The sequence below is a fragment of the Citrus clementina genome, unplaced genomic scaffold, assembly GCF_000493195.1.
Source record: "Citrus clementina cultivar Clemenules unplaced genomic scaffold, Citrus_clementina_v1.0 scaffold_5, whole genome shotgun sequence".
NCBI classification, from domain to species: domain Eukaryota; kingdom Viridiplantae; phylum Streptophyta; class Magnoliopsida; order Sapindales; family Rutaceae; genus Citrus; species Citrus x clementina.
The window spans coordinates 29,104,648-29,130,888 of record NW_006262201.1 but is presented as its reverse complement, the minus strand read 5'-3'; the positions used below and the strand labels follow the sequence as shown (position 1 = coordinate 29,130,888).

The following is a 26,241-nucleotide window of genomic DNA, read 5'->3' as shown; positions in this document are numbered from 1 at the left end:
TGCTGTACTAGTTCTTTCACACTGATGCTTATTGATTAATTTACTAATTAACTTTTTATAGATAAATTAATTAATGTCAAGAATATTGTTGCAAAGAGTATTATTATAAAATGAAAGAAAATGTACGTGTAAGAACAAATAGGCACTTAAGTCAAAATAAAAGGACTAAACAAACATTTACTCTTATAAAAACACACTTAAAATAAAATTATGTTTAGGAATAAAAAAGAATGAGAGTATTGAACTCACTTAGTATTTTTTTAATAAATTATTTAAGTTCATAATCAATATATTTTTTATTTTTCTACATGTCACTTTCGTCTATCTAAAATAAATTACAAAAATTTCTAATAATCTATTATTCTTCTTTTATACCTAAGATTACTTTTAAATTATAATTTAAAATATGTGATTTAAATAAATAATTGACATTTAAAAATTCCACCGCCTCAAAAGTCAAAACCCCTTTTTAATTTATGTGTAGGATAACAACAAAGTTACCAAAAAAAGAAAAATAATAAAATACTGCTTTAAATTATAACAACTAAAAGAAATGTTTTAAAATCACTAGAAAGAGGCTTCTTTTTTCAGGTTAAACTAACATTGCTCCTTGTGCCTTACATTTCACATTCTACTTTATTACGACAAGAGATCAATCACCCATATGGAACGCGCCTTTGGGCACAGGCGTACAACTTTCAATCTTTCCACTTGGCTTGCCGCTGAAGTTCGACTTATGGGGAGAGAGCTGTTAAAAAGTTATATTGACTTCATGCCCGTTGTGCTTTGCGAACCGAGTGATGATTGATCAAGTCATTATATTTTTTCAACTTCTTTATTACTCTTCTACTTTGATCATCTAAAGGGTTTAGATTAGAAAGGGCTCCGAGGAATGTCGTGGGGGAGAAAATCGGAAAATCGGAAATTCGAAATATAATTATAGGAGATATCTTTCATGAACATATATTACGAATGATATTTTGAAGGGGGGCAATGAAAATAAATTGAAAATCAGAAATTACAACAACATCGGCTCTCCCTATGTGCGTCTGCTTTTTGTTCCCAACTGCAGAAACTGCAGTTGGGTCCATTTTCCATGAAAAAAAATAAGACCAAAAACAGCCACCAGTAGAAAAGGCTGCTGAACATTCGAAAGTCAAAACCATCATCTTGTTTAGCTCTTGCCTCTCGCCTAGCCTCTTATGGAGAGAACTCGACTACTTACCCAAGAGTGCTGGTGGTCTACAAGAAGCAGACAGCACATTCTGCCACCTTAGTTTTCCGATAGATTGCTGCCTCTTAATTCTCCGATGGCAATGAATCAGGTTTGCAGATATCCCCACGACAAAGTGGACAAACTCTGCATGCAATGTTTTAAAATTAACGAATGCATTAACATCAATGCATTGCATAACCAAACAAAGTAAAAAATAAATGAAGTGAGTTCTGGAAGGGGGAGAAATTGATCAAAGAAAATGCAACATATTCTGTACAAATAATTGTCACATATTGAAACTAGGGATACGCCTAAGATAAAGCACTAGCAAATCTTTGTGTTTCGAGGATGGATAGAGAACAAAAATTATGTCATGTGCGCATTAATAATTATGTAGTACATTTTACTTTTTAATTTCCTCAACCTTTCTATGTGCAGCAAGTGCTACTTCCGAGCCACTACAACACCGGTAAACAGGAGTGAGGAAAGCATGACCTGTTGATTGAATACCCAACCCAACCCATTGGGTTATTATGTAGTACAGATTAATAATTTAAAATTATGAGCTGACGAGTAATTATTTAATGTTATGGTTATTGATTGGAAAAATAAAAAGAGAGTTTTGCTATCTCATATTCCATGATTCTTTTCTTCCACTGCACCAGACAATCTTCTTTATTCAATTTCATAGTCCATAATGTGCAGAAATATAACAGGATAGCTCTGATGGAACATATGTTTGATATAAACCCACAAATCAGTGCATTAATGAGATAGTGCAATGACTGCAGCAAAGTAAATTGACCTCATACCTATGAATCTCCTTGAGCCATTTATCTACACATGTTTTATGGAATTCATGATGACACGGCAGTACCCGTACACTGTCACCTTCCTCATACTCCAGTAGGCATATGTAGCATCTGTAATTTCAGTAATAGTCAAACCATTAGAAAGATAATTCAGTTCAACCATTTAAGAAAAACTAAATAAAGAAATTTAAAAAGGGGGGTTGAAAATTGTGATTTTTAATGAAAACAGATACTTTGAGGGGAAAATACATAAAATCAAATTTTATCGACAATAAGTGTTTGAAGAAGGAACAGGGAAATACTCCAGAAGCAGCCTTTCTAAAAGTTATAAATGTCAGAACCGAAATCCTAAATATGAGTATGATAATCAACTTGCCCATCAATGGCTAACTCTTTAAAAATCTTAAAGCAGTTTCAACAATTAATGTAAGGTTTGATGTAAGACATTGGATAGATGCATCTTATGTTTCTGGCAGTTGACTAATCCCGGGAATCTCTTTGTTAGAAGAAATTTAAACATAAATAAAATCATTATTTTTTAAGTTTCTTTGCCATTTAAAGAATGGGATCTTATTATTGATGTTTTAGATGGTAGATGTACCAATGGCTCAAGTAGTCAGGTATTTACAACCATATAGAGTCCTTTGAAATAATATTTTTTCTACCATTGTATACAAAGATGAAATAGGTCCAATCCATTAATAACTAACTCTAAATACAAGCATCAATCCAGATCATATAACTCAGGTTTGAATTTGTTTAATGCCCTGTACATAAATATCAACAATGATCTTATGCTTATATTGATCAAGGAATAATTTACACTGATATATTAGCCAGATGTAACTTTACATATTTGGCTTTGCTTCAACCTAATGCAGTAATTTTGGTGTGGGGGGGGGGAGGGGGGGAGAAGAATCATTGAAGTCAATTAAGAACTGCACACAAATGCTAAGTTGAATTATAACCCCTCTACCATGCCTATTTAACAACTACAGTCCCATGTTAATTTATTATGTTGATGGAAATTTAATAAAAACAAAGGAAGGAAAGTACGCGGAAATGTGACGTTTATGACTTCACATGACTATTTAACCATAATCTCAGTCTTCAGAAGGAAATTATCAACAATAATCAAAAGCAATCACACTTAAATAGAAGAAAAAGATAACAGAACAAGTATCTTATCATAATTCATTTATCATTTAACATTCAAGTGAGATATAATAAAAAGAAATAATCTTGATAAAAAATGTTGAGTACAAGGAATGAAACTGTGGATGAACAGCAGAAATACTTACTGTGTAACCTCCTCATTCTGATATTTCTGTGATTTGGTATAAAGCTTGACAGGCAAAGATTCCACAACCTCATTAGGTGCAGGAATGGATCCTATTGAAGACATAGAAGGCCGAGAAGATAATACCACAGATTGCTGATGGATTTCATCCAAAACCTAATGAAAGCAAGTCCCAGATTCGAACTTATGATACAGAAAATAGGGAAAACCCCAAGCATAGTGACTATTACAAGCAATACTAACTTAGCATTACCTCAAATAATGCTTCAGCTAGCATTACAATTCTTGATATGCTGGCTCTGGTGCCGGTCTCATCACCAGAATTGGCATCTCGGTTACTTACACGACATGTGCAACGACCTGTTCTATGTTGACCAGATAATATACAAGATCTCTCATGCCCAGAAAGGTTCTCAAAACGACTTCCCAACCGCTGAAGAGCACGAACCTAACAATTAAGTTGTTAATCACTAATCTACAAGTATAGCATAAGGAGTAAGGGGTGTAAAGAGAGAAGAGCATGGAAACCAGTATGAAATATGGATGAATTATTCTGTGACCAGTATCGGTTTATTTTTAATACGAAGAAGAAAAATTTAAAACTTCCAAGTCTATTATGTGTTCTCTGATTGAGAAATGTCTTATGGGAAACCTTCAAAGAATGACTTAGTACAGGACACAAACCTGAGATCGTATTCTTCTCCTTCTTTCAAGGAAATTTGATCTGTGTTCCAGTAGATCGTGGTACCTGGCTTCTCTTGATCGTGATGTTTCAACCTCGTGATCTTGAATGCTGAATAAGGAGCTAGACCTACTGGATGGAGGATAACCAGATGTCAATGGAGAGGTAACACCATTACCATTACCTTCAGGTGTTGATGATAAAATCGCTGTGTCACCACCTAAAGCATTTCCCGCACCTCTTTGATTACCATCTCTCACTGGTCTCTCTTGTTGCAAAGGACAAAACGTTATATCAGATAACGATGAACGGCGAAGAACTCTATCACGAAGCCTCCCAACACTGAGGGTTCGACTAAAACGAACATTTCTTTCAACAGGTTCCCTTGCTCCAATCCGCCTGTCAGAAACTCTACTTCCAACATTGTCCAACTCATTAAAGACCCTCGGAGAACACACATTCCCACCAATGCCCACTCTATTATTGCCAACACCATCACCATCATCTCTAGCTGCATTCTGAATTTCTTCCAAATTGTGCGGGAAATTACTAGAACTCCTTCCATGCTCATCGGTATTATACCCCCTGGATGACCCTAAACTGGCAGCTCTGCTTAACCTAAAACTAATATTACCAGGAATGAAACTAAAGCGAGAAAGAAACCGACTAGGATTCGAAGAAGATCGAGCTGAGCTGCTACCAGTACCGCCATTACCATTCACTGAAGTGATATTCGCTTCACCCCATCCATCAAGCTCATCACTATTAGAAATACAATCGATTTCGTCTTTCTCTTTCCTATCACATTCAATTTTCAGCTCATCCGACTCTGTTTCACTCTGATTCCCACCATTTCCCTCATCTCTCTGCTCATAATTATATACAAAAATTCAAATTTTCACATATTAATATTCATTTTACAGAATTAAAACGCAGAGAATTATTAAAAAAATAAATCAATTTACAATGTGGCACGAGTGAGTAATGAGCGAACAACCTGGGGACGAGTGTGGCGAGATCCAGATGCCGTACCGGTGTCGGAGCCGAGACACGATGACTGAAAAAGCCAATTGTTGGCTCGAGACGATCTTGCCTTCTTACTAGACGACGCCGTTGTGGGTTCGTTACCACAAGCTTTGCTGCCACTGGATCCCATTGACCGATTTTGAAATTTTCAGTTACAACATAAATAAAATAAATTCAGTTTTCATTTTCAGATCTAGAAATAAGAATGACAATCATACATTTGAATTTTTTATTTTTTCCTCCCAAAGCGAAGAATGAGACTAATAACTTCTGAGCTAAGTGAGCGACTATAATTTACTAAAATTACTTAATTAATTAATTATTGTTATTGAGTTTTGAAATGCAGCAGCTTGGGCCTTGAAGAACATGGCTTCTTCTTGATTCCAGCCTTAGTTTTTGGGACAATGACAAATTATTTCTCAATTTTTTTTTGAATATTTTCAATTTCGATTTCTGACACGGTACTCTAACCCAATAGGAATTCGCCACGCCACGCACTATAATTACAGTGACCTTGTCCTGTCAATGTCAATATGACATCGCAATTCGCAACGTGCAAACAAAGTGAGTGTAAAAAACGGCAAGTCGTTTCGTGAATATAACTTCAAATCATACATTTGGTATTTACGTTTTTATATGGCAACATTACCTTCATAGACATATGAAATTGATACTTCACAATTGGATGTTTGTACAATAATAAAAGGAATATTCTTAGCATATGGCTATACAATAAAAATTCTTTTCTTTTTTTAATCAAAATTTAGCTTGAAAAGATTTTTACTATTTACATTTACTATATTCATAAGAATGGAGTTAATATCTTACATTCACCTATCAATAATCCTACCCTTTCCAAATAAGGGTGCGTTTAGAACAACGACACTGCAACACCCTATATTTAAGGGAACATTCCCCTAAAATAAAAGGTACAGTGCAGCTGCACCAAACGCATACCTAATGTCAAAAATATTTGTTCTCAAATAATTTATCATTCATTTATTGAATGCAAAAGTTGTAAAACTTGCAAAGTTATTTTTTTAACCATTTGGAAAGTATAGTCACTTTTATCTAACATTTTTTAAACACTCTTTTTACCATCCTTTGAAATGTTGATTTGGCATTCTTCCGTCCGAATGGCATAATCTTGCAGCTGTGTATTTAGTGGTTTTCTCTTTATCATCCGAATTCATGGGTATTTGATTATACCCATTCTAAGCATCTTGGAACGATAATCTCCTGAATAATCAATCTTAATTATTGGGAATGGATACTTAGGACAAGCTTTGTTGAGATTCGTGTAGTCCACCATACTCTCCTCTATTCGTTCTCAAAACATATATCATGTAGAAAATCAAGTAACACTTTTCTACATCAGTTCATTGCATTTATTCTCACAAATGCCCCCGAGAATTATATAAGACTAAAGATACTTTTCCATGAATTGGCTTCTAAATTTTGAACAAAATGTATAGGGCATCGACAGCTAAACCAGACCCGAAAAAAAATTGTTTACATTAGACATCTTTGGCAAAGGCATGGTTAACATTTTTTAAGCACGCTAAACATACATCCCATTGCAGTTCGAATTCAGGATGCTGCAATCACGAATCATATACATGTTAAGTGATTCACAGTATTATCCTCGTGACAAATTCCCCAAATGGGAAAAGCAACAATAAAGTATTTTAACAAGAATACAAACACATCTTGTCCATTGACAATCCATATTCTACCAGATCAATTCAACATTCAAATATGCACTTCAACCAGAATGCAATTCTTAGACGGAATCATTACCTGATAAGTATTCCATTGGCAGCTCCAAGTATGAAGACAGCACAGGCCCTAATACATTGCCATTTTTGTTTTTTATTACAACTGGATGCATTATCACAGAGAGGCCTAAATTCAGGCAGACATTTCATGAATTTCATGCCACTGAGTAGCATTCAGATCGATTACAAGGGCACCTGGTAACAAACAAGCTTGGTAAAGGAGCAGAGAAGAAAATTTTACTTGATCATCAAAGTGCTTAGTTAAGCTAATTAAATTTCCAGCAGTGACCATGCAAATATAAGGATTGATCCTTCCATCCAATCTGCAGTATCACTTATCTCTTGCCCATGGTACACTTGCCGTTCCATACCATCCCATTTCCGGCTAGAATAGGGAGGCAAATGGATTGGTAAAAGAAAACATAGAGGTCCCCATGATACCAAAATCAAGCATGGATATGAATTTGAGATGTCGGTACAATACAACATGATTATGATAATAGAACAGCCCGTGAGAAATAAAATACCAGACAACATGGATACTACACCAATAGCTCAAAGGCTAAGACTTAAAAGCCAAAATGTTTTCTTCAGCATCACAAACGACATGATGCCCTTATAGAACAGCTCATGAGAAATAAAATACCATACAGCATGGATACCAAAAGAGCTAAGAGGCTAAGACTTGAGAGCCAAAATATTTTCTTCAGTATAAGGAGAGGAAAAGAGGCTACAAAGAGTTTTCAAATTATGTTCAAGTCGGAAAGAATACAAATGAAAATTGCTAGCAAAAGAAATTGAATAGGTGAGAGGAAGCATCAGCACCCATATACCCAATGTAGCTCCATAAATGCTTCAATATGATTAAAAGGTGACAAAGAACAATCACTTTCAGATAACAAAACTAAGGTGACACATACAAATCCTAATATCAAATACTGGGTAACAACAATGCATGATTAGCCTCTTGCATTTTCAATTCTATCACCTTTAATCAATGCAGGAATTGGTCATGTTATGTTTGTCAATCTTGATTAAGTGGATAGAGCTACATCTGGTATGCAAGAAATTTGGTATGCTTGTACACTGGCAGGTTCAAAGCAACTTTAACCATCAGACTTGATTTGAACAGATAAAGTGGCACAAAGCACCTGCATAAATTGATTTAGAAAGCCCATAAGCCAATCCTTTACATTGATTTGAAAGGGGAATGCAGTATAGGCGCTTAAACAGCTGCCATGTTGTATCCTCTCCAGCTTTCCAAATGGGCTGAACCCTCTTCAGGGCACATGCTAGTGAATTAATACTTTAAGCAACAAAAGAAAATTGTAAACCACACACTTTGAAGCATTTTGGCATAAAAATGGTAAAAGCTTTCAACTGTACCATTGTGGAAGATGAGGTTAAAGATTTCTTCGACTTAATTGCCAGGCCAGTTGATCAGCAGATGCCATGGCACGGGATGCAGGGCCAATTGAGCCATCATATCTATAACAAAGCGATAAAAATTATGAAAAGGATAAAACATTTAGACCCTTAGTTCACATTTCTAAGCATGCCAAGAGTGAAAAACAAATGCAGAATTTGCTTACAGAGCTACCAAGAGGAACGCTTTTGTCTGCATAACAATAGCACCTTCACCAGCAGCTTTTACTGTGTTCAAGCATCTTGCACAGAACCAATTCTCATGAATCGTGGTAACTATGTCTGTGTCAATTGTCATCATATGATAAAACCATTACAACCGACTTACAAGCAACTCCAGCAAACTAACCGCTAATAAATAATTCAATTCAAAATTCAAGTCCAACAACTGAATTTCACTCACAAATGTAAAGGAGACACGAATAGCTTACATTGGTTTTTTCCAATAAAAAAGCAGTCAGTCTGAAGTTTATTGAGTTTGACAAAATCAACAAATTCAGTCAAGTCAACCGGGTCGGCTTTCATTCCTTCTCGTTCTGCACTACACAAACCATAACGAACCTTCAAATTTTCACTGCCTCTGAACAGAACAACATATATACAAAAGGGTATTTGAAAAAAAAAAAAAGAAGGAAAGTACGAAGCTGACATAGTGGATAGCAAACGAGAGGGACCAGTGGGGTCGTAGTTGATAAGCAAAGCAGCCTTCAATGGTTCACCTACAAGCAAAATTTACAAACAAAAGTCAATAGCTGCTTACTCTATAGCTCTTGCATTGGCATGATCAGCAGCTTTTTATTATATGATTTATAGATATAACATATCTAATGTGGCAACAATTAAAATAATGAAAAGCTTAAGGGGTTTCGAGGAGGGTACATTACCGGAAGAGCCAACGCTGGTAGAAGCCCATTTTTCCCAAGTTTTGTGTACAAAACTCCAATCCATTAACACTGCAACTGCGACCGAAGGCTTTGATTTCGAGATTGAGAGAGAGGGAGCGAGAGGAGAGAGGGAGAGAAAGTACTTAATGTAAACATACAAAGGTGAAACTGTGAGGTGGGCCAAAGATGGACCGTCTTCAAAATTGGGCCTTCTAGAAATGAGGCCACTCCATTTTAAGAAAACCCAATGAGATATCATGACGGCACATTATCGTCTTATTTTTAATGTATTATGTCAAGAGTTGGGAATTTCTTGGTTTTTTTTTTTAATTATTGAAAGGCATTTTATTTATTATAAAAAAATATTTTTTAAGTATTATAAAAAATTAATTAATTTTCTTAGATTTTTTAAATAATTAACAATTATTTACTGAATGATTGTTAATTCTTTAAAAAATTAAATAATCAATGTATTTTTTTTAAGGAAAAAAATAATCAGTGTATTTTTTTAATTTTAAATTAATTTTTTTGGAGTAGTTAATTTTTTTAAAATTAAATAACCATTGTATTTTTATTTTTTTAAGGGAAAAAAAGGTGCCAAGACCCAAGAGCATTTTATTTTTATAATATTAGCTTTAATTAAACTTGATTATTTATGCCATAAAAAATAACTATGCATACACATAATAGAGGTTAAAAGGAAAACGGAGGGTATTAAGACATTAATAAAATTAAACAAAATGGTTCCTAAATAATTGATCTTCTACTGCCAACAATCCAACAACAAGAAATGAATATTTATTTCACTGAAGTTACAACAATAAATTACATAAGAAAATGACTTCGCTAGTGATGTAAGAAGTGACAAGGTTTCTTCAACATTTGAAAACCAACAAAATTATAAAGTCATGGATGTCACTAGCAATGGTTAAAACATTAAATATTTCAGAGTTGTAACTTTTAAATGGATTCTTTTATTCAATATCTTAGAACTAAATTTCCTTATGAGAAGATAATAGTTTCGAAAATAATTTTACATATAATTTTCTATATTTGAATTATTTTCTAGTTAGGGATGAATTTACCTGATCACCAAGAATCCCAAGCAAAAGCAAAAGCAAAAACCAAAAACAAAAATAAAAAGAAAAAGGGATGAATAATTTTGGCAAAAAGTAAAAACCAAGGAAAGCCAGCTCTTTCCAGAAAATTAAAAAATTAAAAAAAAATTGTAAGTTTGAAAGGAGAAGATGATAGTGGAAGCGTGTGGCGTGCGGTTGACTTTGTTGACAAAATTCAAAAGCGAAATGGCACAGCCCAGAAAATTTTTAATACACTTCAAGTAAGCGTAATGTCACGGGACGAGAGGTTTCGAACCCGTGCGGCACTCTCGCATCCCATACTACGAGAGTAAGCCTAGTGGAAGTAGCACAATGTCGACTGGTTTCGCCCTGCCTTGGGCTCGTCAGGAGAACGGCTTCAGTTCCCAACCAGTGTGCGTCAGGATTTTCTTAGACCCCTCTTCAGCATTAAGTCCTCGACTAGCGACAAGCTCCCCAAACTTAACCGGGTTGGCCTGCCTGAACTCCAAAGAGTCTAGGGCATTATATTCCCCACACACACATTCCTGAAGCATGTCTCCAACAATCAGCACAACCATCATCGACACTAGCGTACAAGCGCATATCTTGGGTGCCATGATTGCGGTCCGTGACATTCTCCCACCGCCATAACCATGCACGTCCTCGTGCATGCAGAGTACGCCTCGCAAATGTGCACTTCCGCGCGAAAACGTGAAGATCGCCTTGCCAATCTCAACCCATGAACTCCCTGCCTACTCGTCCTCGATCCGTGGAGAGGACCCGCGTGCAGACACCATCCACTTAGTGCGAACGCTTGGGGGTGTGAGAACCCGCCTGTTCGTCCCGCTTGTCGACCCTTGCATCCGAAAGGGTGGGGACTTGCGTGGTGCGGCATTGGAGCGCTTGGCGAGCTCGCGAGGAGGGCTTCGAGAGATGACAAGCGCGGCTCTGATACCATTTGTCACGGGACGAGAGGTTTCGAACCCGTGCGGCACTCCCGCATCCCATACTACGAGAGTAAGCCTAGTGGAAGTAGCACAATGTCGACTGGTTTCGCCCTGCCTTGGGCTCGTCAGGAGAACGGCTTCAGTTCCCAACCAGTGTGCGTCAGGATTTTCTTAGACCCCTCTTCAGCATTAAGTCCTCGACTAGCGACAAGCTCCCCAAACTTAACCGGGTTGGCCTGCCTGAACTCCAAAGAGTCTAGGGCATTATATTCCCCACACACACATTCCTGAAGCATGTCTCCAACAATCAGCACAACCATCATCGACACTAGCGTACAAGCGCATATCTTGGGTGCCACGATTGCGGTCCGTGACAGTAAGCTGTTTTATTCCTCTCATACTTTACGCTTGCATCAACTTAAATCACTTCTTAAATGCTTGCTTTAACCGAACCGCTTCGTACTGTTTCTATATATGTAACGGTTGCGCGGTTGTAGTTAACGGCTGAGGCTCCGTGTTTGTTTGACGTGGTGGTTATGTTACGACGTTACAAATCTGTTAAACGTTCGGTGATAGAGTATTATTAGTTATTTTAAAGTGACAAATAAAATTAGTTACAACACACCCGCTAGTTTTATAAAATAAAAAATAAATAAGTAAATTGACTTTTTATTTTTATTGGTTGAATATATTTTGTGTTCTCTTCGGGCACTACTACAATTGTTTCTTATATGTCAGGCACACCCACATATCATTGACATAAGAAATAGAAATCTTAGATCACTTATTTAATTAAAGAATCACTCATAAAAAAAAAATTTCCATTTTGATTTGAGGATCCATCTTTTGAACTACCAACAAATGTTCATCAAGGACAAAGTATGGCCTGTGAGTAAAAAAATTATTTTTGAACAAATTATTTTTGTTGATAGAAGAATTTCTCAAGGGGCTATTAAAATTATTAATAAAAATGTCAGACACACCCACATATCATCCCACATATCATTGACACAATTGATTTTGAGGATTCATGTTTTGAACTACCACCTAATGTTCATCAAGAACAAAGTACAGCTTGTGAGTAGAAAATTTTCTGATTTTGGCCTAGAACAAAAAGAAATTAAATTGAAGGAGAATTTACTACTTTCTCATTAAGAAAGGCATACGGATACGGGGCACACCATGGCACTACACAACACAAGGAGTCCATGTTCTCTACTTTTTCAAAATCTAAAGGGGGCAATATTTCCAAATTTCCCCTTGAAAATTCCGATTACGACATTATTCATCGCTTGATTCAATCAAAGTAGTGACAAAGTTTGGAAAAATATGAGTCCTAAGTAATTACCAAGCAAGGTCTCTGAGGGCAACATTGTCCTAGGCATTATAGACATACATGGTGTGGCATATGGAGCACACTGAATTCCACACTATAACACAAACCCTGAAAGACAAGGAATAACTCAAATGATACAAAGACAAGAAGAAGATAAAATGATACAGAACAAAGAATTTCAAAGACAGAGCAACATACCATACACAGAAGCCACTTGATCTACTCGTTGACTGCAGCCTTAAACTTGCAAATAGTTACTGTACGCTAGCGCTCTAAGAAATGAAGATGATGCAAACCCTGATTCCCTTTTGTCTTCCATTTACTGTCAAGCATTCTATTAATATAAAACAAAATGTTTAAATATCTCGCTATAAATATAACCGTTTGACTGTCCTAATAAAATCACAAATAACCATTCATATTGATCCACAGTGTCACACAGCCTGCTTTATGCATACTGTGTGACACTGTAACATTGTAAAAACTTAAGAAAAAAAAACTATTTCTCCATCTCTTTTTCGAAATTTCACAATAAACCAGCACATTGTAAAAGTTATGTTCTAACCTTATGATAAATGCTCTAGGCTTCAAATGGATTTTATATATGAGAGTTTGTTGCAGCAGATATATTGACTTATTAAATTATGAATCATTGTCTGGATGAACTATCTTTAGATAAAAGAATATTAGAACCAACCTAGAATATCTTTACCCTGATGTTTCTAACAAAAATCTGCATGTGGCAGCAATTACTAGCTACCTCACTGTATTCCAATTTATACAGTGGATTAATTGAACATGAGAAAACAATGTGGTCATAGCTCAATATGAGATGACTTCGGAGAGGCATATTGTTTTCAATTTATCTATTAAGAGATGAAGTGGATTGAAGTGGAAAGTTTAAATAACAAATCCTTGTTTTTGAGTTTTACGACGTCGTTACTCCTTCCAAGTGGCAGATTATGCAAGTGAATGCAGAGACACAATGCATCATCCACGGGGATGACACATCAAAAGGCGGGATCATTGTCTATGCATTGAACAGTTACAGTTGCTGCTACCCATTACCTCGGCAAAGATCAAGAAGACAGAACAGGAAGCTAATGCCATCAATGTCGTCTTCACTATATCTGCTGGGATTGTTGGTGTAGTTTCCTCATTTGAAGCTGTCTATACATAGGCTTTTCCCCTGCTTATGTACAAATAAATGAACGGCCTCGAAGGCTTCATTATTAACCCCAAAAAGGATTACCAATTGAAGAACACTGTACAGGGTTAATCTCACACTTTCGTTCTCTCAATTTCTTTCAGAAGTCCCTCTGAAAATAGCTGCCGAAACAGTTACTCAACTTTTATACTCTGTTCTCGGGAAACAGAGTCCTAACCAACTTAACTGACTCTGCAGAGCATGTCAATATTCTTAGTATATCTAACCGTTTTAACAGTAATTTTTTACCGTCTTCGCAGTGATCATCAACAAACTTACTGTTCTTTGCCTTGTGCTGTGATCGGTGCTTTTGACGTTGCCCTGAAACGGTGGAAAATACTTCGATATCCTCCATTTGATGATGCGAAGAACTGGTTAATGTACGATTACCTAATTGACTCAGGATCAAGTGACAACGACAAATTTATTAGTAGTAATATCACAAACTAAGAAGATTTCGGAGGGGGCGGATGTATGTGTATACTGTTTACAGGTTTGATCCATTGGGGATGAAGTAGTCTCGAGTTGAAAGTGATTTATTAAATAACAAAACAGAGTTGTTCAATTTACAGCAGATATTCTCCTCAAATTCGACGTGAATACAGATATTAATTAGAATCCAGATTATTATGACACACGTAACTTGCTTCAAAATTATTAGAAATTACAATTGCTGATTCACAATGCATATAACTTGGAAGAATTGATGTTAAAGGAACACTCACACGCATAACTTGGAGAGCAATTGCGACAGCATCCGAGTGTAGCAACAGCACAGGAAAAAATCTACCAAAATTAATTGCGTCTATACATATATGCAGATGCAAACAATAATTGTAAATTCTTTTTTTTGTTCCAAAAAAAAAATAAGAAAATTGTATATTGGGATGGATAAGATGCTTAATTTAATTAATTTACTTGCTTTCATACACATCGTCTTTCCATCTAAAGAAAACTTGGCGGTGAGAACGACATGAAGTTGCGAGTTGCTGCCGATAGCTAACGATACGTTAACGATATTAATAATAAAACGAGACAAATTAAATTACACTCAGGCCTATATGTATATGTTATCCTAACTTTACTTGTCCTTGTTTGTTGATATTCATTATTAGAAGAGAGGAGAGTAAATTACAAATCTTTAATAAAAAGGAGGAGTTTGCCATTAACTTTACCTGGCCTTTTTTTTAAAAAAAAAAAAAAAAAATTGGTGCAAAGCCTTCGCAAAATCATAGAGAGCATTAATTATCTCTATTGAGGCTTTAATTTTAATGGTGCTAGCTATATTTGTATAATTTGTAATCCGTCCGGCCACCATGTACTATCTTTTTATGATTAAACCATCTTCAACAAGATTTCTCCAAGAGGAGATGGAACTGTGTCTCTGATTAGCCAAAGAATTAGTGGAAATTAATGTTAATATTGCCCACCCAAGAAATGAGAGTGATTTAAAGTATTAGCAAGACTTCATTGAGAGGAGCAATCAAACCACCTCCTTATCAATTGCGGCAGCCGTCTATTAACTAAAATGCCAATTTCATACAATAAGAAACAACAAGTACATACTTGACAATTGTGTTTCATCAAGAAGTGACATAGCATTCAGGTGATGAGTTTACTTGACCTATAAGAATCGGAATTGGAATTAGTTAAATTGTAACAAATTATTAAAAAGTACTTAATGAATTACTGTCATAATTATTATTTATACTTTAATTATGGTGATTATTTACTAAAAAATTATTATGAATAATAATTATTGTCAATAATATATTAATATATTAATTAATTGTAAATTTTTAATTAATTAATTATTATAATACACTAATTAATTATATTAATCATTATTATAAAAATATATTAATTATTGTGATTATTTATTCAAAAATATAATTATTAATATATTATTAACAATAATATATTAATACATTAATTAATAGTAATAATTATATTAATAATTATTATAACAATGTATTAACTAATTAATAATAATAATATATGAATTAATTAAAATAATTATATTAATAATTATTAAAATTTTATATTAATTAATTATAATTATTAATATATTATTGTTAATAATATACTAATATATTAATAGTAATAATTATATTAATTAATTAATAGTAATAATTATATTAATTAAAATAATTATATTATAAATTATTATAATATTATATTAATTAATTAATTATAATAAAAGTATATTAATTATTGTGATTATTTATCAAAAAATATAATTATTAATAATTATTTTTAATAATATATTAATATATTAATTAATTATAATATATGAAATAATTAATAATAATATATTAATTAATTAATAATAATATATTAATTATTGTGATTATTTATTCAAAACTATAATTATTAATAATTAGTGTTACTAATATATTAATTAATTATAAATAAGGACAGTATGGGCATTTTTAATTTTGAGGGAGGGCAAAATAGTCAATCCTAGGAATGGGAGACTCATTCCAACCTCCCCCTTGAGAATGAGTTTCCCGTTCCTCATTACCAAATTGTGGTGGACCACACGATTCCGATTCCGATTTTCGACTAAGTAAATGTTGTCAATGATTCTGATTCCGGATTCTGATTTGCTAATTCAGGAAGTAAACGCAATAAAAGAGTCATACTTATGCAAACTAATATTATCGTTATTTTGTTAATTATTCCGATCCTCAATTATTTGACCAGCAACTATCAAGAACGGACCAAATTTATTTCTCCATGACTTCCAAACACTAGAAAATTTTGTTATTTGATAATAACATCATTAATTAGAGTTGATCAAACCGCATTATTTTCTTTCATAAAATTAATGCCTATTAGTGTCACACTTTATTTGTATTACCTAGCGGACATCAACTTTTTTTTTTAATTAAAAAAACCATTTGATTTTAACCCATGTCCTTGGCCTTAGGGAAGCTGACTTCTTTTATAGTCGATATCAGCTTGAACTTTGTTGTGTTAATTATTTCAATCCCCGATTATGCAATTTTTAAATTATAGCCTAACGGCGGTTTCATCACCACGTGTGTGATTTTCTTTTGCCAATAGGATCTGCAGAGAGCTTGATCTCACCCAATAGCAAAATAAACTTCCTAATAAGTGAAGGTATAGTATAAATATTTCACCCCCATATTATTTATTAGTAGCTTGATTATTTTATATGCATCCTTGATTTTAATTTTTTTTCCCATAATTGCTACTATGTTCGAACTGGTCATGAATTATCTATAAGATTTTTCATGTTGCTTTTAGGTGCATTGGATTTTTTTGAGTTTAGTGCAAGAGTAGAGGAAGGCAAATTAAGAAAAAGGATAAAGATCTATGATTAGCTATTTTGGGATGTCTCATAACATATTGATGCTAACATTATACATATGTATATCTAAATAATGGGGTTGGATCCAGTGGCGGACCCAGAAATTTTATCTAGGAAAGACTTAGTACAATACAATTTAAAAAAAAATCACCAACAAGCATGTATATCAGTCATCATAGGACTGTTTTAACTTAACTAAGATACTCGGTTCGAGACTTCGAAATGCAACTGCGTTAAATACTTGTTGGGAGAGTTTTACTGCCCTAATGGTCCTACCCGGCTCGAATCTGAATTAGTCGGGCTCAATGTGGTATTTGAATATCAAATGATTTAGTACACCGAAAAAAAAATCAAACAAAATCAACAAGTGCCAAATTATTGAACTTCATTGAAGTAATAATTTTCTACATATTTGTGACTATCCTCGACTCATTTTCAGTTTTAAAAAAATTACATATTATAATAATTTCATTATCAACTTAATCAACAATTTGAAATTTTGTTGTTTTCATGCAATGACTTAAATTAGAATAATTATTTGAGGCAAAAAAAAAGGTTACCACAAATAGTAAGAAATTTAGTTGATCAAATAACTCTATCTCAACTAGTCGTGTTTAATTTATATGAGAAAATCCTAACGCTTCCTTCGTTTTTTATTTGAATGTGATAAAAAGACCGTGCAATTTTATTTTTGAAAGAGTGATGAAACCGGTTGACTAATTAAAAAGCTAAAAACCAATGACTTTTACCTTGATATTTTTAAAATTTTAAAGTTATAAGATGACAATTATGTCAATCAATTAAATCATCACTTAAACACTCCTTTCAAGTCTAGTACATATATAACAAACTAAAAAATGAGCCAAACATATAAAATATTTTCAAAGGAAAATTTGAAAGTATGGAAGAAACTTTAAATTTTTAAATGGACCAATTATAATATGTTCAAATAAATTTCAAAGCTAGGGAGGGGCTGAAGCCCCTCCTAGGCCTACACTAAGTCCGCCCATGGTTGGATCAGGAGCCCATTAATAATCATAGATTAGCTTATATGGTTCAAAAAATGTACCATAAAGCAATTTTACAAGAACTTGTTAGCCTATGTTGAGCTTTATTATCAACTAGGAAATAGAACCACGATTCGCGTAGTTTTAAAAAAAAAATTTAGTATTTTTATTTTTTACTTTGTACTTGATGAAACTGATAAAAAAATATGAATTGATTTTTTTTAAAGATGACGCAGCCTTATAAAACTAATTTTATTTATAAAAGTTAATTATTTTTTTGTTAACTTTAAAAATATATATTAATGTGTATAATTAAGTGTACACAATATTTTCATCAATAAAAATTATATTCACACTAATCAATTCTCCATTCTTCTTAATATTAATAGACTCCCACATCTTACAAAGAGTAACTCTTATCATCCAACTATCTTTATAATTGTTCAACTCATAAAGAAAAAAGTATTTCATGAAGCACACAATATTAAAAATTCAACTAAGTCAAAAAATAAAAACAGAAGAACATTTCTAAAGAGAATGTTGGTTAAATAATAAAAAAACCCAAACATAACAAATCTTAAATACTTAATGTTTATAGAGTTTAAGAAGTCAAAAGATACTAAATAAAAGGTTGCATAATTAAATATGAGATTATATCATTAAAATTAGGCCCTAGTGACATTGGTGAGGGAAGATGAAGGAACATTCATTCCTATATTAATTAGTTGACGTATTTTAAACCACTAAAATTTAGTTGTTGGCTTAATAAAATAAATGAATGTTTCAAAACTTATAATTAATTATTATTAATAGTTACATATTATAGAATTTAAATAGAAAGAGGAAGAGACATGTAATCTTTTGTAATCTAATAATTATTTTCTATTTTTAATATTTTGTAATGTAATTATTTTTTAATCTCAACCAATATATTAGATAATAGAGAATATAAAAAGATGTGAAATAATGATGCTACAAATCTTAACTACTTAATATTTATAGAGTTTGAAGAAGCCAAAATGCACTAAACAAAAGATTACATAATTAAATATGAGATTATGACATTAAAATTAGGCCCTAATGACATTGTTGATGGAAAATGAAGGAACTCTCCTTCCTATATTAATTAATTGATGTATTTAAGTCACTAAAGTTTAATTGTTGGCATAATAAAATAAATGAATGTTTCAAGACTTATATTTAATTATTATTAATGGTTACATATTATTGAATTTAAATAAAAAGAGGAAGAGACGTGTAATCTTTTATAATCTAATAATTATTTTTTTATTTTTTAATATTTTGTAATGTAATTATTATTTTTTATCTCAACCAATTTATTAGATAATAGAGAATATAATAGCATCACCAAAAGACTCTTCAAATAAGATTTTATTAATTATTTAAAGAGCTACCTCAATATTTAAGGCTCCAAAAGACACTCCAATTAAGATTCTTCAAATAAGAAATGATTCTCTCTCTTCAAATTTGGAGAGTTGATTTCTCCCTCTTCAATTTATACTTTATTACTTTTCATTGGAGAAAAAGAGAGAAGTATTTTAATTGCTATTGACTTTTTCTTTTAAAAAATAATTATTTGATTAAAATAATATTAAGTTATTTATATTTGAAGAGTCTTTTGGAGAATATCATATTTTTTTATCCTTTTATTTACCACATAGGTAAGCAAATAGATATTTGAAGAGTAAAATTTATAGAGTTTTTTGGAGATGCTCTAAGAAGATAAGAAATGGTGATGCCACATCACTTCCTCTAGTCTTAGCTTTATATATATATATATATATATATATATATATAGTCCACAGTTCATCGGTGCACTGCCGGTTTACTATTTGAAGTAAATGTTATGGTGTGTGCATCCTTCATAAGACTAACTACTAAATTTAGCATTGAAACTTACAAAATGTAATAGAGAGAGGTAGATAACAGCCACAAAACACTAAGATTGGAAATCAGGGCTACTAAATACTATTACAAGCCCTTAGAATAGACAATGATCATCCTGGAATGTATATATTGAAAGTAAGAATTATTAATCGCAAAGTTATGTGTCAACAGAACTATTGACTCTTTGTCTCTAGTAGAAGGTATATATTTTTAACTTCAGCTCTCTACTTTGTTCTAAGAACTAGGCAAAAGAAGGAAACTTCGGTGTCTAAAGTTTGCCACTTGGAATATTTCACTGTCTAAACATTCACTCACCACTTATTTCATCAACGAATTTTGTCTAATTATATGTTGATAAAGATATTAGAGTAAATAATGCATTTAAGGCTTAACGTATATTTTTTATTAGTACAGTGTAGAATTTTTAAGAAATAGATTATAAATTACTATAACTAGCATATTATTTTAAAGTTATGTTAAAAAAAAGAATGAAACAAGAAAAGTAAATTTCGAAAGCATAATTTGGCTCCGATTGAAGTAATAATTGTCTTTAAGCTCATTTAGTTTTATATGAAACAAAATCAAGACTGCCTTTCTCTTCAATATTTTTTATGATAATATCTTTAGAAGCATCTCATTGACGGGTAATCGTGGTATACCTTAAAGAGTCTATAAACTCAATGATATTATCTTCTGCAAATGGTTCATTAAACTTCTTAGATGTAGTTAAATGTACACTAAGGACAACAAGAAACTATGCCACTGTAGCATGTAGTGATGGCACTTAATGAGTGAGTTGCTATGATGTGAACTAGAAAAATTAAATATTGTCTCCCTCTCCCTGGGTATGCTAGCTCATAAGTCAGGGTTAATATTAGAGCTTGAGATACTATAACCATGAGAAGCTATTGACCGCCAGTTAAAATATCCATTAAAATGTCTAGGGAGTTATGAAGGTGGAGGTATCTCCCAATTTCTAAGGCCATATAGTAGACATCATCCAGGATCCTATTAGAGTGCAGTTAGCCTCCTGCTTGATGCTAATGTCAAACAATTAATAAATTTGGTCAATGTAACTGAAACTTGCTAATTGACGTCAGATTGCAACTTGAGCACCTTAAAATGGGATAGACGATTAGTAGCACTGAATTCTTCTTGCCTAAGATTGAGCAATTGTTTTAACTACTATCTCCTATTGTAGGTTGATTATTATGTTTTAATTATGTCCATTTTGACCCAAAAAATTACACAATCTTGATCTGCATATTGTCACTGAGCAGTGTCAATATCGTTTAACAACTAACTTGATTTTGATATAACAAACACACGGTGTGTCTCTCATGTCTTACCCATGTCTCACCATGATGGAGAATTTTTCTAATGCATGAAGTAAGCTTTGATATGTGGGTTAGCTTGGAGAACATATCTCAAAATGAAGAATATGGGGAGTTAATGGGAAGAAACAGTTCAGTAGTTTATAATTCTGTCGACGAGCTGTATCTCTAACATGGTCAAAATTTATGTGAATAAGGACAGGGAATCGTCATTCCTCTTTTCCTTTTTATACCCGGATATTTCTCAACCTTTATATGTTGCTCGCTGGAGATCTCCTTCTAATAACTAAAATAAAAATTTCATCCACTCAAATAAATGTTGACCAAGCTTTCACAAGAAAAAGTAACATCTTTAGTGAAGTAATTTACAGTTCCTTATCATCTTCGTGCGAGTCTATCAGTATGATCCAAAAACGTAATAAGTCTTGTTAGATCCTGTTTATTGATGTTTAAATGTTGTTCATTGTGCAATGTAGAAATGATGACGTGAAGTTTCTTTGGTCATCAATTAGTGAGATCTTGTTTGAAGTTGTTTTCTGAAATGAACTGCAAAATGGTAGTTTTTTTTTTTTTTTTTCTTGGGTGCATTTGATGGCTCTTTTCTCCTCATTTTAAGCATGTGTCTGCTTGGAATGGGAAGGAATAGGCTTCAGAGTTGTTATATATGTTGACATGCTCTGGTCATTACAAAATATGTTCAAATTGGAAATTAGAATGAGATATTTGTTGATGCTTTTTGAGAGATCTGCATTCTATGCACCATAACATGATGAATGAAAATGGGTTTAAGGACTGGAAAGATCTGTGGCTGCCCGAGCTTGCAGGAAGGATTTCAATGGTTAATTCTCCCAGAGAGGTTATTGGTACAGTTTTGAAGTATATGGGAGCATCATACAATTCAAATGACATTGATTAGCAAGCTGCTGCTGGAAGGATTGCTGTTCAGCAGAATCTGGCATTACTGGGAAACCAGGTACTTTTAAAGAAACGATATCTGGTCAATGCATATTATTGCCTGACAGCTGATTTTGTTTGTAAAGTCTGCCTTTTCATACATATGAATGCATATGTTAGTGTTTTCTTCTCCTTTTAATACACATGAATGCATATGTTAGTGTTGTCTTCTCCTTTCCATAAATATGAATGCATATGTTGGTGTTCTTTTCTGAGATGGATGCAATGAAGGCTTTTTCTTCTAAATTTAGCTGAAGAAATGGCAAGGAATGTGATATTCTGTCTCATTAAATTAACAAAAACCCAAAACAATGAAAACCCATATTAATGTGATGTGGATAAATTGGCGACATTTGGCTTGTTTCCTCAACGTGACTTAGCAAGCAATAGAGACTTAAAAAATGGAGTGATAATAACAAGTCATTGTCGTTTGATGAATGCATTTTTAAGCAAAAATAGGTTTGTAACTGAACAAATTTGTCTGGCATGCCAATTTCAAAAAAATTAAATTGTGGTTATTAGCTGTAATGAAGGGGGTTTGTAGGTGCAATCAGGTCGATCCAGGAAAGTTCAACAAAGTTTTGGTTTGGTGTGGTGAAATCAGTTTGTGCAACTTGAGTCTTTCAGATGAACAATGACGAGTTTTCATTTAAAAATGTTATAAATCTGCTGTGCATAGTATTCTAGTAGAATCATTTATAAATTCAAGTTATTGAAATTGTCTATTTTGTCCAGTTTTAGTTAAGGACGCCTGTAATATGAAAAATAGTTGTCGAATATTGTAGGTTACCTAATATTTGATCAATCCTATTATGAGGGCTTCAAGATGCTAACAATATGTAGAATGCCCATGCTCCTCCCCATTGTTTATCTTATATAATAATTTGTTTTAGATGCTAATATCTTTGTCGATACCGGTAACAATATTATAATATCTGCGTTTATTGGGTTTTACATAGGTTCGACTGTTTGACAGAACACACTATCTGAAGGTATTTGGAATTGGAGATGTATGGATTGCTGTTGGGTGGAGTAGTGATGTTCTTCCTGCTGTCAAACGTATGTCTAATGTTGCAGTTGTTGTTCCCAAGTCTGGTGCTAGCTTATGGGCTGATCTTTGGGTATACCCATGCCTGCCATTCTACTTCAATTTTCACATTGTTATCTCCTTCATTTTAGTGATCAGTAAACACGATAATGTGACTAATAAGTTCGCATTCTCTTTATAGGCAATCCCTGCTGCCTCAAGACTTGAAACAAAACAAATTGGAGGGCGAGTCAGAGGTCCATTTCCATTAATCCATCAATGGATAGAATTCTGCTTGCAAACAGCGAGAGCATTGCCTTTCAAGTAAGAGGTTATCCTGAGCGCATCTGCCTCTGCCCTTGAGAGTACTCGGGTTAAGTTGCCTGAAGAACTTTTGAAGGGTAAACCAAGTCTGGATACTAAGTTAATTGCTGGAGTACCCCCGGCTGAAATTCTGGCCAGATGTGAGTTTTTGGAGCCATTATCTGAAGCTACTTTGTCAGATTATGAGTGGCTGGTTGCTAATCTGCAAAAACCTGCTCCTGTCTTGATGAAAAGGGTGCAACGTTACTTGTCATCATTAATCTTTAGCTAAAGGTACATTGAAAAGTTCATGGCACTGCATACCAGTCATTATAATTGGGCCAGGGCAATTGGGTCTGGGCAATTACGTCAGAGCATAACTTCATTAGGAAAAGAGGCTTCAGCTACGTTAAATATTACAGGATGTACTGAGATGGCTGAAGTTGTTGAGGTTGTACGAGAAACGAAAGATGAGTGTTTGTTTGAACAAAGTTGTTGCCAATCTTGCAGAGTTCGAGAAGAAAGATCACGAAGCGAATGCCACCGATTTCTTCATCATTGTAGCCTCCATAGTTGAAGTTTCCAAGATTAACATATCCTCCAATGAATAAAAACGGCTGGACTAATTCAAATTACTCAGGATCAGGTGGCAATAATATGCTGAAAGAGGGAAGTTTTCTTCCTTGAATGTGGTCTTTGTGATTTGTCTTGAAGGAATAGGGTGATCACTGGCAAGAACCCTATCAAGGTAGATTTTATGATGTTAACATATCATTAAGCATTTTGTTACATCAGCAATGATGCTTTCATAGCATGAAAGTGTTTAAATTTAACTGAATGATCTTGATTGATCAATTATGAGTTTTAATCGATTTTGGTGCTGAATATTTATTGAACTCTGATAGAAGGAGTTTGAAGTCAAACTCGTAATTACAGGTTATCTAATTGCGAGTTGTTGTCCATAGCTGCTGATTTGTAGTGATTATCTAATTGACTGATGTAACAACAATATTTTTTTTTCTAATTTTCAGTAGCACAATGTCGAATTTAATAATTAAATTCTCCTATTTAATTTGTTTCAAGTTAAATTATTAATTACTTAAACTATGTTTTAAGTCTTTAATTTCATGTCTTGGCGTATATGCATAATTGGATTCTTGAGCGTGTTGGACACGACCAACAATGAAATTGACAGTAAACAAACATTACAACGTGTGGACTCCGGTAGCTACCCTACAAGTCTACAACTTCACAAATAATAATTGAGTAAGCACCTTTGATTATCGGGACCCTTCAATGAATTTCTAGCCCCGTTGACTCCACCGACAAAAGTTTTGTAAAATAAAAAAAAATACATAGAATTCCACCAAATGCAAAATGCGTGGAATTTAATTTTTGGCCGTGTGGACCAAAACATAATTTAACGAAAAAAGAAAAAAAATGATAAGATTTCTAAAATGTGTGGAAGGTGATTCATATTTTACTGAAACAACTTGTTAAATTTTTCAAGGATTTAAAATATTTGGTCATAAATTAGGCGCATGTTAATTTTTCCACCATTGATTATCATATTCTAAACTTAATGGTACCTTTCTTGATGAAGGGTACTTAGGTGGCGTTTGTTTTTTTGTCTGAAATCTGAATAGACCTGAATTAGTCTGAATTCTGAATAGGTCTGAATGTCTGAATCTGAATAATATGTTTGTTTTTTCGTCTAAATCTCAGAAAATAAGTATTAAGTTGTTTGTTTTTTTCAACTTAAAAAACTGAAAATATGTACTTTTACATTTGTATCCTTATTAAATTTGAATGTCAAATAACTAATATATTAAATACCACAATATTTTAACATTTATAAGCAAAACTATATTCAAGTGAATACATAATTATTTTGGAATTTTAATATATAAAATACCATAAATTTCAAATTTTATCGTATATAATATAAGAAAGAAAAAACATGGATATTTTTATGTGAGGTAAATATCTATGGGTGAGTTTTGGGATACACATGAAAAATAAATTATAAAACATGGATATTTTTTACATTAGCAAGTAATTGACTTAATTCAGATTTCTCCATTAAGTAAAAAGCCAAAAAAATTAGCTTATTTTATTAAGTCAAAATTATCTAAAAAGTCTCATTAAGTTATAAAAACAAACACCTCTAATTAACTTAATTAATTAAGTTAAGTCACTTTAAGCCATTAAGTTAAAAAACAAACGCCACCTTAGTCTCTCTTCTTCTCTTATAAAAATTATATTAATTGATTTCTTATTATAGTTAATAGTCTTTAAGAATGGATAGCTTTATTGTTTTCATGACCAAATTATGCCTGCCTAAGATTGCGACTATTAATAAAATTAATATTTAATGTTTATGTTAAAAGATATAAGATTTTATGCATTCATTAATTGTCATTAGTTGAAGGATGAATTATTTTTTCAACCTAATCAGTTGATGTATCTGCAAGAGTTTTTTCTTTTATTGACCATAATTATATTCCGGATACAATAAATTATCTTTGGTGCTTAGAAAATATGACTTCTTACTTCAAGTTTGATATGTCTCTCTCCATAAGCTTACTGGAAATATATCCTCATTTACTGTCATTTATCTAATATCAATTGAAGATCTCACTTTTTCAAACTATCACTTCCAAGTCTCATTGTCACTTG

General features: G+C 33.0%; 2 protein-coding genes across 6 annotated transcripts; both read right to left on the bottom strand.

The window, feature by feature from the left end:
- Positions 1-884: 884 nt before the first annotated feature.
- On the bottom strand, positions 885-5,695 carry LOC18040952. Of its 2 annotated transcripts, none has more exons than XM_006432825.2 (6): positions 5,008-5,695; positions 4,013-4,876; positions 3,582-3,761; positions 3,330-3,484; positions 2,029-2,139; positions 885-1,360 (listed from the first exon to the last, which is right to left on the bottom strand). In XM_006432825.2, exons 1-6 carry the CDS (start codon positions 5,164-5,166, stop codon positions 1,300-1,302), a joined length of 1,530 nt encoding a protein of 509 aa, XP_006432888.1. In that variant the 5' UTR covers positions 5,167-5,695; the 3' UTR covers positions 885-1,299. The 2 variants fall into 2 exon arrangements, with proteins under 2 accessions (XP_006432888.1, XP_006432887.1); XM_006432824.2 differs by having other exon boundaries at positions 3,582-3,776; positions 5,008-5,694.
- Positions 5,696-7,513: 1,818 nt separating this feature from the next.
- LOC18040951 lies at positions 7,514-9,238 on the bottom strand. 4 transcript variants are annotated; one of them, XM_024182968.1, is made up of 6 exons: positions 9,124-9,238; positions 8,889-8,958; positions 8,671-8,780; positions 8,407-8,521; positions 8,201-8,302; positions 7,514-7,965 (listed from the first exon to the last, which is right to left on the bottom strand). In XM_024182968.1, the coding sequence occupies exons 1-5, from the start codon at positions 9,185-9,187 to the stop codon at positions 8,218-8,220; spliced, it is 444 nt and encodes a 147-aa protein (XP_024038736.1). In that variant the 5' UTR covers positions 9,188-9,238; the 3' UTR covers positions 7,514-7,965; positions 8,201-8,217. The 4 variants fall into 4 exon arrangements, with proteins under 4 accessions (XP_024038736.1, XP_024038734.1, XP_024038735.1 ...); XM_024182966.1 differs by having other exon boundaries at positions 7,953-8,120; XM_024182967.1 differs by having other exon boundaries at positions 7,953-8,092.
- Positions 9,239-26,241: the final 17,003 nt, after the last annotated feature.